Here is a 20,680-nt window from a genome sequence, read left to right as displayed (position 1 = left end):
GCAAAGGTAAATGTGACAACAAGAAAATAAATAATGGGAACTTGGGATTTGGGACAGATTTGGGGATGTTAATACTGCTGCTGTTCAAAAAACTAGAAGTACAGCCACAGGAACACAGAAAATGCACAGTTCCAAACATAAACTAACAAACTAATAGGAAGGACGAAGTGACACTGGAAAAAAAAAAGTAAAATCTTCACATTACAGACTGGGGAATTTCATAACACAGAAGAGTGCTGAGAGCTGACCCATACATAGAAAGTAGAAAGATAATTTGCCAATACATAGAAAAGGTATTTGTTCCATGTCATATTATACAATGAAAAGCTAATCAATGTACAAACTTCTCTTTGATAAGTTTTATGTACAAAAAAAATGAAACTTTTGTGGCTGGGAATATGGCCTAGTGGTAAAGTGCTCGCCTTGTATACATGAAGCCTAGGTTCGATTCCTCAGCACCACATATTTATTTTTTTTTCATGTAAGTGATTTATTCTATATACAATTTATTCATTATATGTCATTCTTCTAATATATCAATCATGGGAATCTTATTCATACAAATGATTTATTCTGTTACTAAAGCCTTATCATTACAGATGTTATTTGCCTTCTAGCCACATGATTTTAAGTATCTTGATCATTCAAAATAGCAACTATTTTTTTTCTCAAATTTTTATTATCAAACTGATGTACAGAGAGGTTACAGTTTCATACGTTGGGCATTGGATACATTTCTTGTACTGTTTGTTACCTTGTCCCTCATGCCCCCGTCCCTCCCCCCTTTCCCTCCCCCCCCAGGTGTTCAGTTCACTTACACCAAACAGTTTTGCAAGTATTGCTTTTGTAGTTATTTCTCTTTTTTTACCCTGTGTCTCTCAAATTTGGTATTCCCTTTGAATTTCCTACTTCCAATACCAGTAAACACGGTTTCCAATATACTCAGATAAGATTACAGAGATAGTGTAGGTACAACCATAGGAAGGTGATACAAGAACATCATCAATAATAGAAACTACACATACACATAGGACGTTGAAAGTAGTTACAACTGTGATATATCAATTGTTTCCATAACATGGAGTTCATTTCACTTAGCATCATCTTATGTGTTCATAAGGGTATAGCTATTGGGCCTTGTGATGCTCTGCTATGGCTTGCCTAAACCTGTACTAATTATTCCCAATAAGGGAGGCCATAGAGTCCATCTTTCTTTGGGTCTGGCTCACTTCACTTAGTATAGAATGACATTGTTCCATTTGTACGGAAATGGAAGGACTTGGAAAAAGCACCACATATTTAGAAAAAAGCCAGAAGTGGCGCTGTGGCTCAAGAGGTAGAGTGCTAGCCTTTAGCAAAAAGAAGCCAGAGACAGTGCTCAGGCCCAGAGTCCATGCCCCAGGACTGGCAACAAAAACAAAACAAATAAACAAAATCCCTCTTGTGCAACTAATGGATACTAATAAAAAGCTCCCTGAGCCAGGCATAGGTGGCTCATAGCTTGAGATCCAAGGACCTCAAAGCCAGCCTGGAAAGTGTATGAGACTCTTCTCTGCAATTAACCACCAGAAAAGTGGAAGTAGAGCTGTGCTCAAAATGGTAGAGCTCTTAAAGAGAGACTTCACAAGAGAAAATATAAAAATGGCAAAGAAACACATGAGGAAATGCTCAACATCCCTGCTAGTAAAGGAAATGCAAATAAAAACAACCCTGAGATACCACCTCACCCCAGTTAGAATGGCCTATACTCTGAACTCAGGAAACAACAAATGCTGGAGGGGCTGTGGGGAAAGAGGAACCCTTCTCCATTGTTGGTGGGAGTGCAAATTAGTACAACCACTTTGGAGAACAGTATGGAGGTTTCTTAAAAAGCTCAATATAGACCTACCCTATGACCCAGCCATACCACTCCTAGGCATATATCCTAAACAGCAAAACAAGATATCAAAAGGACATTTGTACTTCCATGTTTATCGCGGCACAATTCACAATAGCCAAAATATGGAAACAACCCAGATGCCCCTCCACAGACGAATGGATCCAAAAAATATGGTACTTATACACAATGGAATACTACATAGCGATTAGGAATGGTGAAATATTGTTATTCGCAGGGAAATGGTCAGAACTCGAACAAATAATGTTGAGCGAGACAAGCCTAGAACACAGAAAACAAAGGGGCATGATCTCCCTGATATATGACTGTTAAGAAAGGGAGACGGAGAGACAGTAGAGACCAAGTCTGTGAACACTGTATATGTGCTTGATACATTGTATATTGCATATGGGTCTACCTGACCTAGACAAGGGATGGAAAAACAGGTAGTAAGATATCACAAGAAATGTACACACTGCCCTACTATGTAACTGCACCCTCTTTGCACAACACCTTGTAAAAAAAATTTATGTTCAATTAATAATAAAAAAAAAATATATATATATATATAAAAATGGTAGAGCTCTAGCCTGGAGCAAAAAAGCTCAGGTACAGTGCCCAGATCCTGAGTTCAAAACCCATGACCAGGGCTGGGGATATGGCCTAGTGGCAAGAGTGCTTGCCTCATGTACATAGGCCCTGGGTTCAATTCCCCAGCACCACATATATAGAAAATGGCCAGAAGTGGCGCTGTGGCTCAAGTGGCACAGTGCTAGCCTTGAGCAAAAAAGAAGCCAGGGATAGTGCTCAGGCCCTGAGTCCAAGCCCCAGGACTGGCCAAAAAAAAAACAAAAACATGACCAACCAACAAAAAACCACAACCACAAAAAAAAAAAAAGAAACTTTTAATCTTCATGCTTCTAGGGTTTAAAATTACAATGTACTAAACAAATATCCATATTGCTACTTTTTCATTTCTGTATACATTTAAAACTGACAGCAGTGTAGTTTTTTAATGCTTGAGAAAACTTTAAAGGTCATAGAACAGTAATATTTTTCTATTGATTATTGAGACTGTTGTGCACAATTTCAGTTTGAACAGTCATTTTTCTCAGTCCATGTGAAAACATAAAGCAAGGATTGCTGGCCCACAGTAGCTTCTTTGTCCATTGACTTTGCAGGGCATTTCACAAAGTGAAAGATTTTAATTTCATGAAATCCAATTCATCATTTAAAAAAATAAATAGAGGGCTTTGTTTTATTTTTTTAAATTATTTGATTTGCTGGTATTGGGTGTTTGTTTTTTTTTACTCTTGGTCTTACACTTAGTTTTTTGTAGAGCTGGGATTGAACACAGTGCCTGTACATATTAGGCACGTGCTCTACAACGGGGCCATATCCTCAGTCCTTGTTTTTTAAAAAAATAATTGTCAAAGTGATATACAGAGGCGTTACAGTTTCATACGCAAGGCAGTGCACACAAGTCCTTGATTTATTTTGAGAATAGAACCTTGAACTTGAAATTCTGCCAAGGCTTTTGAGTGTGGGAATTACAGGCACTCAACACCACTGCTGGCTGATAAGACTGCTTGTTTAGTTCAGTGTACTTTTTTTTTTTTTTTGTGGCCAGTCCTGGGCCTTGAACTCAGGGCCTGAGCACTGTCCCTGGCTTCCTTTTGCTCAAGGCTAGCACTCTGCCACTTGAGCCACAGCGCCACTTCTGGCCATTTTCTATATATGTGGTGCTGGGGAATCGAACCCAGGGCTTCAAGTATATGAGGCAAGCACTCTTGCCACTAGGCCACATTCCCAGCCCCCAGTGTACTTTTTTTTTTAACTTCCCCAAGATTTCTTCTTTGTTCATCTTCTCTTCGTTTCATCCTCAGACTTTATAATTTAGTCTTCAGTGAATCTTACTCCTGTCATATGCATTCTTACGTTGAATGAGTTCAGTTACTTTTTAAATTCTAGTTATTGTACTTTCAGTTCTGTAACTCCATTTTATCTACAATATTCCTTTCCAGGCCCTCAGTCACTCGTGGCCAACCATGACACAAAAATACTTAGATGGCAAATTCCAGAAATAAACAACTCAGAAGTTTTAAATTATACATTGTTTTTAGTAGTATGGTGAAATTTCCTAATTTCCTGCTCCAGCCTACTTTACACATGAATTGTGCTTTGTCTAGTATATCCAACCACATAAACTACCTGCTCATTAGTCACATAACTTTAATTATAGTACATTGTCATACTTATCTTATTTCACTGTTAATATTTTACTGGTCCTAATTTATATATTATTAGAGTAGGTATGTTTGTATAGGAAAAAGCAACGTATATGTACAGTTCAGTATATTTCATGGTCACAGGCAGCCAATGTATCCTTAAATTTATCCCCTCTTTGGAAAGTGTTTACCATTGTAACTTATTTGGCTCTTTTCTTTCCTTCTCCCTTTTTCTCCCCCCCCCCCCGCTCTCTCTCTCTTTCTTCCTCTCTCTCTTTCCCTTCCCTACTTTCTTCCTTCCTTTCTTCTCCATTTTCCTCCCATCCCATCTTGTTCTCTCTCCTTTCTTCCTATGCTTTCCTTTTCCTCTCTCATCTTCTGGAGGCTGGGAAATTAAAAATCAAGTTCCTAGTGAAGGGTCTCTTCCTTTTAGTTATATCTTGACTTGAGGCCTGGGTGTGCTCAAGAAATGGTTTCTACCACTGGAGCCACAGCTCCACTTGCGGCTTTTCTTGCTGGTTAACTGGAGATACTGGTCTCGTGAATTATTATGCTAGGGCTTGCTTTGAACTGCAATAGTCTGATCTCAGTTTCCTGAGTATCTATGATCTCTCTTCCTCTTTTGTGACATATGAAAACAATAATCCCATCATGGGTGTTCCAACCTCATTACCTAAACCTAATTACCTCCCCCAAAGTCCCAAAGAATACAAACTTTCAATTCATAACAGTACTTGTCTTTTCCAATTCAAGTTGAAGTTTTCTTTATCCTAGATTAGTGGAATCATTTTTCAAATGTATGCTAGATAGTTGGGGTATTATGTAGCAAGAGTCCAAATCTTATTTAAACTTATTCCTCAGAAAGAAGTCACCGGTTTAGGTTTATTGTGCTGGTGTGGCTTACTTATGTGGGCTGCAGCTCCAGTGACTCTTTAAGTTTGCAATGCTATTCTGGACTGCTCTTTGTATGCTATACAAAGACAATCTAAAAACCTGTAAGTATTTCAATCTATAGTTTAGTTTTCATACATTTTACTGTATTGTCTATTCAGTTTATAATGGGGGCAACTTAGGAGTTTGGGCCAGAATTTTGTCTGCAAAACCTTTCTTCAGCTCCGTTCTTACAAAAACCTACCCTTACTCTCTAGGTGGGAAAGTAAAGATCATCATCTGCTAGCACTGGACACTGGGCATTGAAAGACTAGCTCCTATGATCTTTACTACCACCACCCTGGTTAGGGTTAGTTCTACTTCATTGCTACTGGACTGAAAGTAGTAGTCCATGCTCCTCACGTACCTGACTGACCCTATCTCAGAATGGGAAATCGAGGGGGGTGGGGTTGGGGGTGGGGGGAGAAACCAAGGGAAAAAGAGAAAACATAAAAGGAAAGAAACTCATTGCCATGATGCTCCTGAAGTTTCAGTGATTCTAGCCAATTCATCACATCACCATTAAATTTTTTTCCCTGTATTTGTATTTGGGGTTATATCCATGGTTTGTAGTCATCTTTAGTAGGAAGAACAGGGAAAAAAGAGTCTACCATATCTTGCCCAGAATCAAAAGTTTAAAGTGGTCATATTTTGAAATGCAATAAATTTTAAGTTACAAGTAAACAGTAGCTGACATGGTAAGATATAAAGCGTCAAGTAATATGCACTGTAAAAGAGAGATAAATGGGTAAGATTCAACAATAACAATCCAAAACTGATAGATGGTTTTTCTGAGAAGCAAGGAACTCCACCTAAATCAACTAGGACGCCCACTGATAGAGGAATGAATGCTCTTCTCCTCAAAATATCAAATGCAAAACACAACCATGCTCCAGTGGCTCATACCCGTAATACTAGCTACTCAGGAGGCTGCAATATAAGCCTGGACAGAAAAGTCCACTAAATTCTACCTCCAAAATAACAAGCAAAATCAGGGCTGGAGATATAGTTCAGTAGAATGCCAGCTGAACAAGCAAGCTGAGAAAATGTGAATCCCTGATTTCAAACCCTAGTAGCACCAAAAAAAAAAAAATTACAATAAGAGATAGAGCCAATATCAAACAGTATTATCTTTATAAATAGCAAAAGCACCTGTACTTACAAGACACCACACAGGAGGGATTTAAAAATTAATAAGCTAAAAGTATGAAGGCATTTGTAGCCAAGAGCTTGAGAACATGTAAAAAAAAATCCTCAGCCTATTACATGTCAATTTATTTTCCAGTCCCACAGCCAGTGCTGACAGCACATTGACAGGGAGCTGAGTCAGTCCAGGTAAGCTCAAAATGAAAACAGAAGGATCCCAGGATGCAGAAACTCAATGAAAGTACTAACAACCTAACCTCCACAGAAATAAGGGCAGAGAATGACAGCTATAACTCAGAAGAGGGTAGCTGACTCAAATCAGCAAGTACTGGGTTCTCGGTTTCAGCCTGCTGGTATATGAACTTCTGCAAAAATAAGGAAGTTTCTTTTTTAATTACAAAAACTAGTAGTGGAAAACAAATCTTTGATTTTTCAAATATGTTCATAATATTCATACTTTAATACACTGAGTTATGAGAGAAAAATGCCATTATCTGAGGAAAGAAAATCCCACTGTACTTCCAAAGAGAACAGAGAGAAGCAATAGGAATTACAAAACCAGGAGCAACTTCTATGTTCCCATCAGTCTCACACCATGCCCATAGTAAAGAGATGACAGTAGAAAGAGCCCAGAACAGGGGCTGGGAATATGGCTTAGTAGTAGAGTGCTTGCCTTGCATGCATGAAGCCCTGGTTCGATTCCTCAGCACATAGAAAAGGCCAGAAGGAGCGCTGTGGCTCAAGTGGCAGAGTGCTAGCCTTGAGCAAAAAGAAGCCTGGGACAGTGTTCAAGCACTGAGTTCAACCCCCAGGACTGGCAAAAAAAAGTAAAATAAAATTTAAAAAAACAGTCTATAAAGTGTTTTAATTTGTCACTAATGACTCTTCAAATTGTTTTAAACCACCCAATTTTTATTGTAACATCTACTGGAAAAATTGTTTTTTTCCTTACAAAAACAGTAAATTTTATACTAAATGGCTTTTACTAACTGGAAAGAACAGCACATACCTCATCTTCCTTTGAACTCTTCATCTCTGTTCCCTCTTTTAATTTGGCCAAAGCACTCTTGAGGTCTTGAGATGTGTAAGTGTTGGTGTTGATGTCAAGCCTATCCAAAGAAAAGCTGAGAGTCAGGAGAATGACACTGAATTCTGAAAGACAGAATTCTGCAGGACAGAAAGTTACCCTGGGTATCTGGCAGCCAAGGACAGCTTGGCCAGACCAGCTGGAACTCGAGTGCACTATCCTACTTTTGCTTTCAGCCAGGGGTCCAACAAGGTGACCTAACCTTGAGGCTAGAGGAGGAAAAGATATAGTTAAAGATGGAGCTATGTCATAAAAAGGGGGGGAGGGGAGCACAGGGAAGACAAAAGCTCACATTGAACAGTTGTTAGCAGATGCTTGAACAGAAATGGGTTTAGAATGTCTGTACAATGCTGTTCTCTGAGTAAACTTCCCAACATAGTCTCCTAGAAGGAAGGGTATACAAAGATAGGGTATAACATATACCCTTATTTATTGTTCTTGTGAGGGGTACAATAGGGACCCAAGCCTCTCATAGTGCACCTGACCTTAATTTCTCAAGTTACTCTCTCTTCAAATAAATGAGTTAGATACAGTCACACTGTATCATGGCCTACCAAGGGGAGTAAAGGAAACAAATATACTAGTAATATCAAGAACCCGCAGAGACTAGAGTTTTACACACACACACACACACACACACACACACACACACACACACACACACAGAAACCTCTGGAACTGATCCAAGCCACAGCCATTCATCTTGACTGGAGAAAGGGCATTCACATATGGAAAAGGGGTAAGGTCTTACCACTAGCATTCAGTTTAGTTCAGTGAAGAAGACTGATGTGAACAAGTGGAAATGTGGAATACGGATATTGTGGTTTGACTATGAAATGACCTCCATATGCTCATGTATTGGGGACTTGGTTGCTAACTGATAGGACTTTGGGGAAATGATTGGATCCTGAGGATTCTTAACTAATCAGTGGATGAATCCCTTGACAGCATTCAAAATATAACATTACAATATGATATAATATTGGAAGTAATAGGCCAGGAGCATGTCTTTAGGGGCTGTATCTTGCCCTGACCCCTTTCTGTATTCTCTCACACTTTGCTTCTGGGCTGCCATGAGTTGAACAGCTCTGTTCCACTATACCATCTCCACTGTAATGGACAAAACCTCTGAAATCATGAGCAAAATAAATCCTTACTCCCTTTTAAGTTGTGTTGTCAGGTATATAGAGATACAAAAGTAATTAGCACAGTGAACTATGTCTAACAAGACTGTTCAGTTGTGGTCGGACACAACTCAACAGTAGTTATGTGTCAGGAACTCTCAGAGCTGGAAGAGGAAGGGGCTACTAATCTGGCTCTACTTTAGGAGGGACAACATCAATCTCAACAAGATCCCAACAGCTTTCTAAAAGCTTCTGCTTATTCAGTCTTTGATTCATTATAAAGGTTCTTTGGGGCTCTAGAAAACACTTACTTTCTTAAACCTCTGCCTAAACGAATTCATAATGAATCCCTTACATTTATTAAGCACATATTCTGTATGTGTGAGTAATATCCTGTTCAAATGATTAGTACAATCCCACACAGGAGAAGAGAAAATCCCTCTCTCCACAGAGCATAATCCACTGCCAACTACAAATGGATGCCATGCCTACCTACAAGGAAGCTACACATTCAAAACTCATAGATGGTCAGGACCATCCTATCTTCTTATTCTTCTGTTTGCTTAAGTCCTATTCTCTCAGGCCCAGGTATCATCATCCAGTCTTAGACACACACACTCATGTACAAGTAGAAATGTATACGTACACATACAACCTATCAACTTATAGTCTCAATTCTTTACTGAGAAAATGAATGTTATCATCAAGAATTTCTTCAACTTCAGGGTTGAGGGTATAGCTCAGTGATAAGAGTGCTTGCCTAAAAGGCACTGAGGGCCTGGGTTCTTATCCTAAGGGGGAAAAAAGGGAGAGATGAGAGAAAAGGGGAAAAAGGGGGGTTGTTGTTGTTGTTTTTTCAAAAAGAATTTCCTCGGGGCTGGGGATATAGCCTAGTGGCAAGAGTGCTTGCCTCCCATACATGAAGCCCTAGGTTCGATTCCCCAGCACCACGTATACAGAAAACGGCCAGAAGTGGTGCTGTGGCTCAAGTGGCAGAGTGCTAGCCTTGAGCAAAAAGAAGCCAGGGACAGTGCTCAGGCCCTGAGTTCAAGGCCCAGGACCGGCCAAAAAAAAAAAAGAATTTCCTCATCTTCCCATCATCAGCTCTACAAATCAACCCACATTTCAACTTTCATTCTTTATTACACTTCTATTACAATGGATGACAGTGTACCTGCTCCAATTAAACGTTCCAGATCTCACTTGACTTCACAAAAGCTTGAACTCCCATAATTATATGGTTCTTTCTTTCCGTCATCGGCAATTTCTTCCCTTAACTGGCTTATTCTTTTCAGTACACTAGCACCCCTTTGACTTCGTGATGTCTCCTAGTTGCCCTTTCCTGATTCTGTGCAGAGTAAAACTTTATGAACACATTGTCTTCACTCACTTGTCCCTGACTTCTCGATTCCTCTATTCTTTTTTTCTTTTTGCCAGTCCTGGGCCTTGGACTCAGGGCCTGAGCACTGTCCTTGGCTTCTTCCCGCCCAAGGCTAGCACTCTGCCACCTGAGCCACAGTGCCCCTTCTGGCCGTTTTCCATATATGTGGTGCTAGGGAATCGAACTGAGAGCTTCATATGTAAGAGGCAAGCGCTCTTGCCACTAGGCCATATTCCCAGCCCCTCGATTCCTCTATTCATATTGCCATTTATTTGCATACAGAGAGAGAGAGAGAGAGAGAGAGAGAGAGAGAGAGAGAGAGAGAGAGAGAGAGAGAGAGAGAGAGAGAGAGAGAGAACTTGTTATGGCAATGGACAGAAAAATGGAGACTGTTAATTCTCTAAAATCAAATAACCTAAATTTGCTATTAAAAAGCAAGTCATTCTCTCCTAGCGAATGAAGTAGCTTCTATTTGTATACTATAAAAAAGTCTTAATACAGACTAACAAGAGGAAAAGTTAGTCTGAATTAAAGACTTTAAATGCAATTTTATTGTTCACTAAGGAAGTATTACTGCAAAGCAGAAGGCCTAACAGGCCTGTTTTAATGAATAGATGACTCATCTGTAATCAGTGCATTAATTGTTGGGATTCAAATGGGTGCTCTTAAAGTACTGGGAAAATAGCTTCATTTTTAAAACAGGTTAAGCATTCCCCCTACAGCCTTTTTTCAAGTATCAATTTGCTTTGCTAACTGTGTCTTTCCAAAGACTGTATGAGTAAACTTCCATAAAACCCTGACAGATTCACCACAAATTCAATGCTATTAAATTTCAAATTAGAAAAAAAAGCCACATCATTTTGGATAACACTTTTAGTATTCAAATTTCAAATCTATGCCATCACTTAGCCTCCCGGTCTCTATGGTCTACACTCTACCTTTTGCCCTTTTTTAACCCTTTCAAATTATTTCGGAACTTGTCTTCTTCATATTGGAGTTTCACCTCTCTTGCTCCAGTCTGAAGATTCAGCCGTACATGAGATCCTGCAGGAACAGCCTGACCTAAAAGCCAAGAAAAGGAAAAGTTTATGAGGTACAGGTCCTTGGCTAACATGCCAATATGTCTGACTCATTCATGAAGACCAGCTTGCTGTATTCCATTTAGCTCCTCCATCCAGCCCTCTCTCTCCCTCCAACCCACACATCCCACTCACATATCCTTCTTTCACAAATCTATAAGGGACTCTATAAGGGGCTGAGGCAAAGCAGGCAAGAGGATATATACTTGAATCTAAGATATGATTGTCCACTATAACTTTCATATTGTTTTCTTTAAATTTGGCTAATAAGCTTTTTATGTATAGGAGACGAATAGCAGACATCACTCTGTTCTTAGGTCATGGTTATATTGTTGTCTCCTCCATGACACCCTTCCTGCACACACATTCTATACACAGTTCCACAGGATCTCAGGCAGCCTGCCACTCTAATCTTTATTTTTTCCTCCCCAGTCCTGGGGCTTGAACTCAGGGCCTGAGCACTGACTCTGGTTTCTTTCTGCTCAAGGCTAGTACTTTGCCACTTGAGCCACTTCTGGCCTTTTCTGTTCTATGTGGTGCTAAGGAATTGAACCCAGGGCTTCATGCATGTTAGGCAAGCACTCTACCACTAGGCCACATTCCCAGCCCCCACTCCAATCTTTTTAACCAGGTTCCTTCTATATTAGTTCTCTCCTCCTTAAGCACAGGAACTGTATCACCTTTTAGATTTTTCCAGCCCTTACGCCAGAGCTTGGCACATCAAATTTATAGCATCTAATTTTAAGAGAAGGAGGAAAGAAGCAACTACAAGACAACAAGACAGAGCAAGCCAAGGAAGCAGGGAATAGAACCAAGAGAAACTGATGCCAACAAAAGGGGCCGATCCATTAGCTGGGAAAACAAGTGTGGGCTATTCATATGCATGGCACCAAGTTACCCAAAGATAGTTTTTAAAAACAAAAAAGCAACTATGCAAGATCACATACCACAGTGGAATGTTACACCCATTCATTCACAGAAATAATATTTACCAGGCCATGATTGTAGGTGCTAGGAATACAAAGGTGAACATAAATGGCTATAAGGATAAAGCAGTCCAGGAAGAGGCTTTTTAGTAGACTGAAAATTTGAAGCAAAGATAGTACTTCCAACACTTTGACTCTTTCTCCTGCCAGAGGATGGCCTTGACTTACCGGTGCTGTGTCTGATTCAAGAAACCAAAGGGATAACAATCTGAAACATTTCCTACCAGGGAAACCCACAGTACAACTTCTCTCAGAATGGGTAGGTGAACTCTAAGCATAAAAGGATTGGTACAGAATTAGCAAGAACTTGATACTTTTCTCAATTCTGGAAACCATAACAGACTCTCAGTTACCCCAGCCACTTTCCTTCCAACCAAGCAACCAGAGAAACACAAAACTACAACATGCCACTTCAGTTGTGCCAGTCCCACTACAATAGAGAGCAGTGTACCTCTGGCTAAAATATATAAGAGTACATAAAAGTATTGCATAATGATCTCCTCATTCTACCCAACATGTTATAAGGGTTTTTTGTTTTGTTTTGTTTTAAAAAAGATGTTCAGACAGAAACCTGGTTTAAAAAAAAAAAAAAAAGCTTCCTTATAAGGTTAGGTTAGGGAGTTCAATGAGGCAAAAAGTGAGACCTACACTGGGGATAAAAAGGAACCCCAAATAGAAGGGAGCCAAAGACTGTGATACAAAAACTGACAGGCCACTAGAGTGGAGGAGCAGACACAGGCAGATAGAATTTGAGAGGCTGCAGGGGCTGCTTGCTTGGCATATCATCAGGAAACCTGGGTTTATTTTCCTATGGATAACAGAACTAACAGTTGAAGAGGGTCTGAGACAAGACTGAATATGGCAAGAATAAAGGGGAGAATGCCACCCTTTCTCTTATTCCTTTGATCATGGGGCAAAAGGTAACTTTTTCCCACTTAGCGCTAGAATGGTAGAATTAACATTTGAGGCATGTCTCCAGTTCCAGCTTTTTGTTGGTTAGTAGGAGATAACAGTCTGTCAGATTTATCTACCCAGACTAACTATAAACCTCAACCCTCAAATTCCTGAGTAGCTAGGAATACAAGCATGAGTCACAAGCACCTGGATAACAGGTGACCTCTTTGGTAATAATCTCACTGAATGCGTGAAGGGGAAAGGCTACCTCACACTATCAAGATACCAGAGTAACAAAACAGCATAGTCCCTTCTTGACTGAATGCTAGTCAGATTAAATAATAGTTATTTTATTTGAAATTCCAAATACATTACCATCTCTCCACTTCTATCTGTAAAACTTATAGATTATTTTTTCCTGCTGTATCTCTTGGATTTAAACTCTGATCAGTGAGATTCCCAAAGTATTTTACTTTCCCTATCTCTTTAGCTTTGTCCACCACACTCTATTTCCCACTCTATGGAAGAAACACACTCCCTCCTATCAGGGATCTATTTTACTCACTGTTTTTTTTTGTCCAGAATGTTCTAACTGCAGCTTCACCTCTTCACCCTTCCAAACCCAGATAAGGGTCATTTCCTCTGAGTAGCATTCTGTTCCCTCAGACTAGATTTATCAAATCTCAAAGGCTTTTACAGCATTATGAATCCTTTCTTTATGGCACACAAGCAGTAGTTCTACATTAGTGTTAATTTTTTTATCTGATTAAACAGGCTGCAGGTAACTCAGACCTGTAAGTAATCTCAATACTCAGAAGTCTGAGCTTAAGTTACTAGCTCTGAAGCCAGTCCAGGCAGAAAAGTCCAAGAGACTCTCATTGCCAATTAGCCACTCAAAAACTGGAAGTGGCGCTGTGGCTCAAAGTGATAGAGTGCTAGCTTTGAGTGAGAAAGCTCAGGGTCAGTGTCCAGGTCCTGAATTCAAACCCCAAGACCAAAAAACAAACAAACAACAACAACAACAACAACCTGTGCCGACCTGCTGGGAACGAGACTTGGAAAAGACAAATGTCTAGAAGGCTGTGGTGCCATTTTGCTGGTTATTGGCAGGGTTTCAGGAACCAAAGGGGGCACACGGCTCTCCTTAAAATTGAAGGTGTTTATGCAGGAGCTGATACCGCTTTCTACTTGAGCAAGAGATGTGCTCATGAACACAAAGCAAAAAATAACAAAGTGACTCCTGGAGGCAAACCTAACAAAACCAGAGTGATCTGGGAAAAGGTAAACAGTGGCATGGTTTGTGCCAAATTCAGAAGTAACCTTCCCGTTAAGGCCATTGTGATGCTGTAGTGCCCCTCCAGAATTTAAACTAATGAAAATTAAGTATAGTAAATCTGTGCTCTTGTTAAAAAAAAAAACAAACCCACAAACAAACCCTAGTCTCTTCAATTTTCCAATTTATCAACATTAGAAACGGAGAGAGAAAAAAGGTCACGAGTTTATAAATTTCAGATCTAACAGATTAGATTGTGCTAAGCTGGCTAAGGAAAAGACTCGGATCTTGTGTGAATCATTATTTTATTTGGAGAAAATTCCAAAATTGCTCTTTTCACATAAGCCGCCACAGGGGGCAAGAGGAACCACAATAGCATTAACTCAAACTACAGGTTACAATCACTTAAAATATATGAAACCAGTCGTGGCAGCCACTGTGGCAGAAGCAACAGAAAATAAAGTATTTCAAATGTTTCCACCCCATTGGGAAAACAGCCAAGATGGAGATCATGTGATCTGACCTGCATTTTTTCAGCTTCTGTGAATGAAGAAAAAGCAACAGAAAGAACACTAGGGAAGAGCACAACAAATGCAAAGCAAGTCATGAGATACATACACCAAAGGTGAAGGGTTGAGGACAGCAAAGGCAAACAGACCTGCAAAACCTTCAAGGGCTGCCTCTCACAACTGATCCTTTGTGGGAAGATCCCAAGGAAGACTACCATGGCCTGCAGAAACGTTTTTTGCTTTGGGTGTGGGGGGAATGAGGTTTGAACTCAGAGCCTTGGCACTTGTTAGGCAAGCACTCTCATTTGAGTTATACCTCTGGCTCAGCTCTTCATTTTAACTAAGGTCACCACATCCTTGAGTTTTTACTCCCATTGTAACTGTCACTGTTTTCAATCAAAGGCTAGGATGCAGATGTTTCTCCCACCAGTTTTCTTCCTCCCAGTCACACTGTTTGTACCATGTGACCTTGGAGGTCCTTGTACTAGATAAGAATGTACTTTTCCTGCATCTGCACTTAGAACTTGGCTTGAGGGCTGCTTTGGCCAGTGAGATACCTGCAAATGTATGGAATATGCTTTTGTGGTTGGCTTGTTTCTTGGGTCTCTGTCATCACCATGAGAACTTGCTACTGCTAGCTTTCTGGACTAAGACAGATAAGAACTAAACCCAAACTGCAGACTGGAATTGGCCACATCCACGATCATCTAGTTGATCTCCAGAAATGTGAGTAAATGGCCTTTAAATTTTTTTTACATTGAAGTACCTCTAAAGTTAGACAAAATTTGCAAGAAAGGAGATACTATACATCCCAAATACCTTTCCAATTGTATCTTACATAGTATACTTAACAATGCTAACCAACTAAAGATCCTTTTTAAGCTTATCAGTATTTTCACTGATGTCTGTTTTTATTCCAAGAACAAACATGGTCTTTTTTCCCCCTATTCTATTCTCTGAGACTGAAACAATTTCACAGTCTTTCCTTGTCATTGTCACCCAGGTACCCCTGAGAAATTCTGATCAATTATTCAGAACAGTCTTCTCATGATTAAATTCAGGTTATCCCTGGCATAAGCACCACAAAAATTATACACGTCCTAAGTATATCATCCCACAGAGTTTATGATTTTAATATGCATTATGATTACTAGTGATTCTGGCCTTGAAATACAAATGTAGGGAATCCTACTAAACCTTCCCACTATAATAAACAAAAATGATGGAAAATTACTAAACTATAGAAAACTCAAAACACAAATAATCCCAAGTACCACAAAAATACATATGTAAATAAAATTAACAGTAAAAAGTTAATCATAGAGCTACCATATATAAGCCTGGCAATTTCATACCAAGTGTATGCACAAGAGAACTATTCACAGCATCATTATTTATAACAACTAAAATGTAGAAATAACTCAAAGGACTATCAATGAGTAAACAAAATATGGTGCATCCATACAATGAAATACTAGTCATCCATGAAAAGAAATGGAGAATGGCAGAGGCATGATTATGATCAAGAGCACTGAAAACATGGACTTGCTTAATGAAGAGAAATAAATAAAAAAAAAATCATCACCTAATATAGGTGAACCTTGAAAATAATATCTTAAGTGAAAGACAAAAAGAGCCACATATCATATGATTCCTTTTGTATGAGCCATTCAGAATAGGAAAATCCAGAGCCAGAAGATTGGTAGTTATTAGGGGTTCAAGAAGAAAGGAGTGGGGAGTGACTGTTAATGAATAGAGGGTATCTTCTGAGGGTGTTAAAATGTTCTGGAATTGGATAGTGCTGACAGTATACTAAAAATATATTAAAAATAACTGAATTATTTTTTAAATTATGGGTAAAATATTTCAAAATTACATCAATCACTTTGTCTTCAAACCTTTGAATATCGTTAAGGTTATCACCTGTAATAACCTCTGGTTTTTTTGTTTGCTTTTTTGTTTTTGTTTCTGTTTTTGCCAGTCCTGGGACTTGGACTCAGGACCTGAGCACTGTCCCTGGCTTCCTTTTGCTCAAGGCTAGCACTCAACCACTTGAGCCAAAGCGCCACCTCTGCCTGTTTTCTATATATGTGGTACTGAGGAATTGAACCTAGGGCTTCGTGTATAGGAGGCAAGCACTTTGCCACTAGGCCATATTCCCAGCCTGTAATAACCTCTGTAATACTGGGATTTTCTACTTTTTTTTTGCCAGTTGTGGGACTTGAACTCAGAGCCTAAGCACTGTCCCTGAGCTTCTTTTGCTCAAGGCTAGCACTTCACCACTTGAGCCACAGCAAAACTTCCAGCTTTTCCTGTTTATGAGGTACTGAGAATCGAACTCAGGGCTTCATGCATGCTAGGCAAGCACTCTACCACTAAGCCACATTCCCAGCCTCAGATTTTCTACTTCTTTTTTTTTTTTCACATTTTTCCAATTTATTGTTCTGTTTAGAAAACTTGAATTTTGCATTTTTGTCTTCATCAGAAAGGACATACTCATTTGTATGGTCACCATCTTACACAAAATAAGGTTTGTATGCTTTTTATCTGTCATTGATTTTTACATATTATGCCAGTATTAGAGAGAGATGAACGATACTGGAGTAGAGATATTTCTGTGCACTTATTACTGGTAATAAAATTATATATGATGTGTCTGTAATTGACACAAAATTTATTTTTTCTTTTTTAAATTTTTATTAATTAAAAAATTTTATGAATTAAATTTTGTTGACAAGGTGTTGTGCAAAAGGGGTACAGTTACATAATAGAGTATATTTCTTGTGATATCTTATACCTTCATTTTTCTTTCCCTTCCCTAGAACAGGTAGGCATATATACAATACCCAGCACTGGAATCAGCTACTTCTCAAGAGTTTTTTTTAAGGTACTGAGGTTTGAAGTCAGGACCTCACACTTGCTAGGCATGCATACTACCAGTACGCCATGCCTCCAGGACTTTTTTGCCATTTAGTTTTGAGGAAGGATATCCTCCCCTGTACCCAAACACATCCATCTATTTTAGGCTTTTTGCCATAGCTGGGATTACAGGTATGTACCACATCCAGCTTTTCATTCAGATAAAACTCTCAGGAAATTCTCTGCCTGGATTGGCCTGGAACCTTGATTCTCCTAACCTTAGCCTCCCACACAGCAGAGATGACCAATACATGCCAACTCACCCAGCTATTTGTTGACATGGGGTCTCAACCTAAATACTTAGGATTTCAGGTGTGAACCATTGCATACAGCTAAGAGTTTCCATTTTACTGGAGTGTTTAGAAACCAAGATCTAATTCTAGATATGTCCATTAGCATTAGGGGGTCACCACTTCTAGACTCTTGAGTAAATAACACTAGATACCTTGTATATATATGAGGTTGTATTACATACACACATATATACCTATACACATGATTAAAGCTACAAGCTTATACTGACACCACAGATTCCAATCTAACACAAAAGGTTCATTTGTCTTTCCACTTTCCTTATAACTATTTCTCCAAAAATGAGAAACCTAGCTCTTATTATCTATGATATATTCACTAATTGGTCAATTCTAGTATATAAAGTTTCAAAACTGTGAACCCATACCTTCTCTATAATAAATACTCTGACCAAACTAGACCACAGAATTCATATAAAATTTATGTACAATTCTTTTGTCTTTGTCTTTACATAATTTAGTTTCACAAAATCACTTACCTGATTCTTTTCTTCCCCACCCCTTTCAGCATAGTTGTTATTTTTGTTTGTTTGGGGGTTTTTTTTGTTTTTTTGTTTTTGTTTTTTTGTTTTTTTGCCAGTCCTGGGCCTTGGACTCAGGGCCTGAGCACTGTCCCTGGCTTCTTTTAGCTCAAGGCTAGCACTCTGCCACTTGAGCCACAGCACCACTTCTGGCCATTTTCTGTATACGTGGTGCTGGGGAATTGAACCTAGGGCTTCATGTATGGGAGGCAAGCTCTCTTGCCACTAGGCCATATCCCCAGCCCCAGTTGTTATTTTGTAGTACTTTATTTGTTGGTATCTATTTTGTGGCTTCCCCCATCCATATCCTGGTTAGTTTTAGGTTAGTCTGACTGTTTATTTGGGGGCATATGAAGGCTATGTGAACTATTACTATGGTTCTAAGAGTCCAAGCTATACAAAAAGAAATTACAGTTGTTTTAAGCCTCCAAGTTTTGACGTGTTTTGTTTATAGCAGCAATTCATTCCAATGGTGCTGAAATAAGAACTTTAAGAATATCCATAAAATAATAGTTCTTTTATCTGAAATTTCAGTTTTTCTCTCATAGTGTTAAAATTCCTGTTTATAAAATGAGATAATGATAATGATTAATGGTGGTTTGTTGTTTCTATGCCAAGGCCTTTAACTCAGCACAGTAAAAAGTTGGCTTTAGTTCCCCAGTTTTTCTTTTGAAGATTTTCTGGTTCATGAAATACCATAGTCTAGAAACTACCTTTTCTACCTATCTCTCCTAGGCATTTGGGAACTATTCTCATTGTACTATCTATGTATGTATGTATGTATGTATGTATGTATGTATGTATGTATCTATCTATCTATCTATCTATCTATCTATCTATCTATCTATCTATCTATTTATTTATTTAGGCTAGTCCTGGGCCTTGGACTCAGGGCCTGAGCACTGTCCCTGGCTTCCTTTTGCTCAAGGCTAGCACTCTGCCACTTGAGCCACAGCATCACTTCTGGCCATTTTCTGTATATGTGGTGCTGGGGAATCGAACCCAGGGCCTCATGTATACGAGGCAAGCACTCTTGCCACTAGGCCATATCCCCAGCCCCTCATTGTACACTTTAAATCAGTGAGCATGATACTATATAAATTATATCTCCAAAGTTGTTTTAAAATTTACTAGAATAGTAGCAATTCCTTTTAAATCTCTCAAGTATCAATTGATGTCTAATGTGATAAGTATTTCCAGGAGGCAGAATGGAGAGCTAGACTTGGAGCCTAGATAGAGCACAAAGAGGGCAATTTTCTAGAACAATAGGAAGACAAAATTAAATCTAGGAAAGATAAGCCCATGGAGTGCCTAGGCAGAGAGACCTGGGTAGAACAGCAGATAAGAAACAGTGATCCTACAGGTTGAGCCAACTCAGATCATGGTGAAAGGATAAGTGAGGAGGGTCAATCTGTCAGAAAACAGGAAATGGTGTAAGGGCTATGAAAAGCGCTTCTTCAAAAAACACCCAAATATGAACATGTAAACAAACAAAATATGTCCATAAATAGAATTCAGCTCACAGCCAACTTGTCATTGCCTATTAACAACATTAAGGTGGTGTCTGACTCAGACTCGATTCCCACTTTTCCTAGTGCCCAGCTATTAGAACACAGCCTCCCCTGAACTCAGTGGCAAGGTTTTCCTCCAGTGGTAGCATGGTGAGGCCACAGCGAGCCTGGCCACCCACCTCAGCAGGGATGGCACTGACATGGATACTCCACGGCTTATGCCTGCCTCGGCTCCAGGACAGTTTTGAGGCTTTGGGAATCTATGGGGGATGAGGTGTTTTCCATAGGCTTCTGTCAGGAAACTTCCTATTCCAGGGACTTCTAGTCATATCTGAACACAATGGCAAAAGGCCAGAGGCCTCTCCAACTGGCCTTGCTACTCATGAGCCTCTGAACTCCGATACCCATTCAGGTCTGTCTTCGAGAGCCAAGTGAATTTAACCAAATTCCATTTTATTTCTGAATCACTGTGCCCTTATGGTGTCAAATGAAAAGAATTTATGACACCTGCTTTCCCCAATGTGCTACACTGTTGTGAAGAACAACTCAGAAAAAACTGTGTTCGTGTTCAGAAGAAGGAAAACAAGTGCTTCAGGAAAAGCAGCCCCTAAAAACATCCCCAAAAGGCAAGATGAAAAGAAGACATTTGTTAAGTCGTGCAGGTATGTCTCAAAAGTGAAAGCACCCCATTATGCCATGCTTCTGATGAGCAGGGACCAATTATTCAGACCTACAGCTCAGCCCCATCTACAGACACACAGTAGGCCTCCAGAAAGGTCAGCTTCCATGCTAGCTCCTTTAGCCTCAGATTGAAAAAAAATAGGAAGAATACACCACAGAAAGCAATGTCACACTCCTCACTGGGCCGCCAACCTCCTAACTAGGGCTGGTCAAAGCTGAGACAT

General features: G+C 39.5%; 1 protein-coding gene across 3 annotated transcripts in view; it reads right to left on the bottom strand.

The window, feature by feature from the left end:
• The window catches only part of Sil1 (SIL1 nucleotide exchange factor), a 223,990-nt gene that overhangs the window by 66,518 nt on the left and 136,792 nt on the right, over nucleotides 1–20,680 (bottom strand). For all 3 annotated transcript variants that reach the window (XM_048331639.1, XM_048331640.1, XM_048331638.1), the window contains 2 exons: nucleotides 10,711–10,834; nucleotides 7,190–7,289 (listed from right to left, as the gene is read on the bottom strand). In XM_048331639.1, coding sequence (XP_048187596.1) covers nucleotides 7,190–7,289; nucleotides 10,711–10,834 — 224 coding nt within the window. The remainder of the gene's footprint in view (nucleotides 1–7,189; nucleotides 7,290–10,710; nucleotides 10,835–20,680) is intronic.

The sequence above is a fragment of the Perognathus longimembris genome, chromosome 22 (genome assembly GCF_023159225.1).
Source record: "Perognathus longimembris pacificus isolate PPM17 chromosome 22, ASM2315922v1, whole genome shotgun sequence".
Lineage (NCBI taxonomy): Eukaryota > Metazoa > Chordata > Mammalia > Rodentia > Heteromyidae > Perognathus > Perognathus longimembris.
The sequence above is the reverse complement of the archived record's forward strand: the minus strand, read 5'-3'. Positions and strand labels throughout refer to the sequence as shown.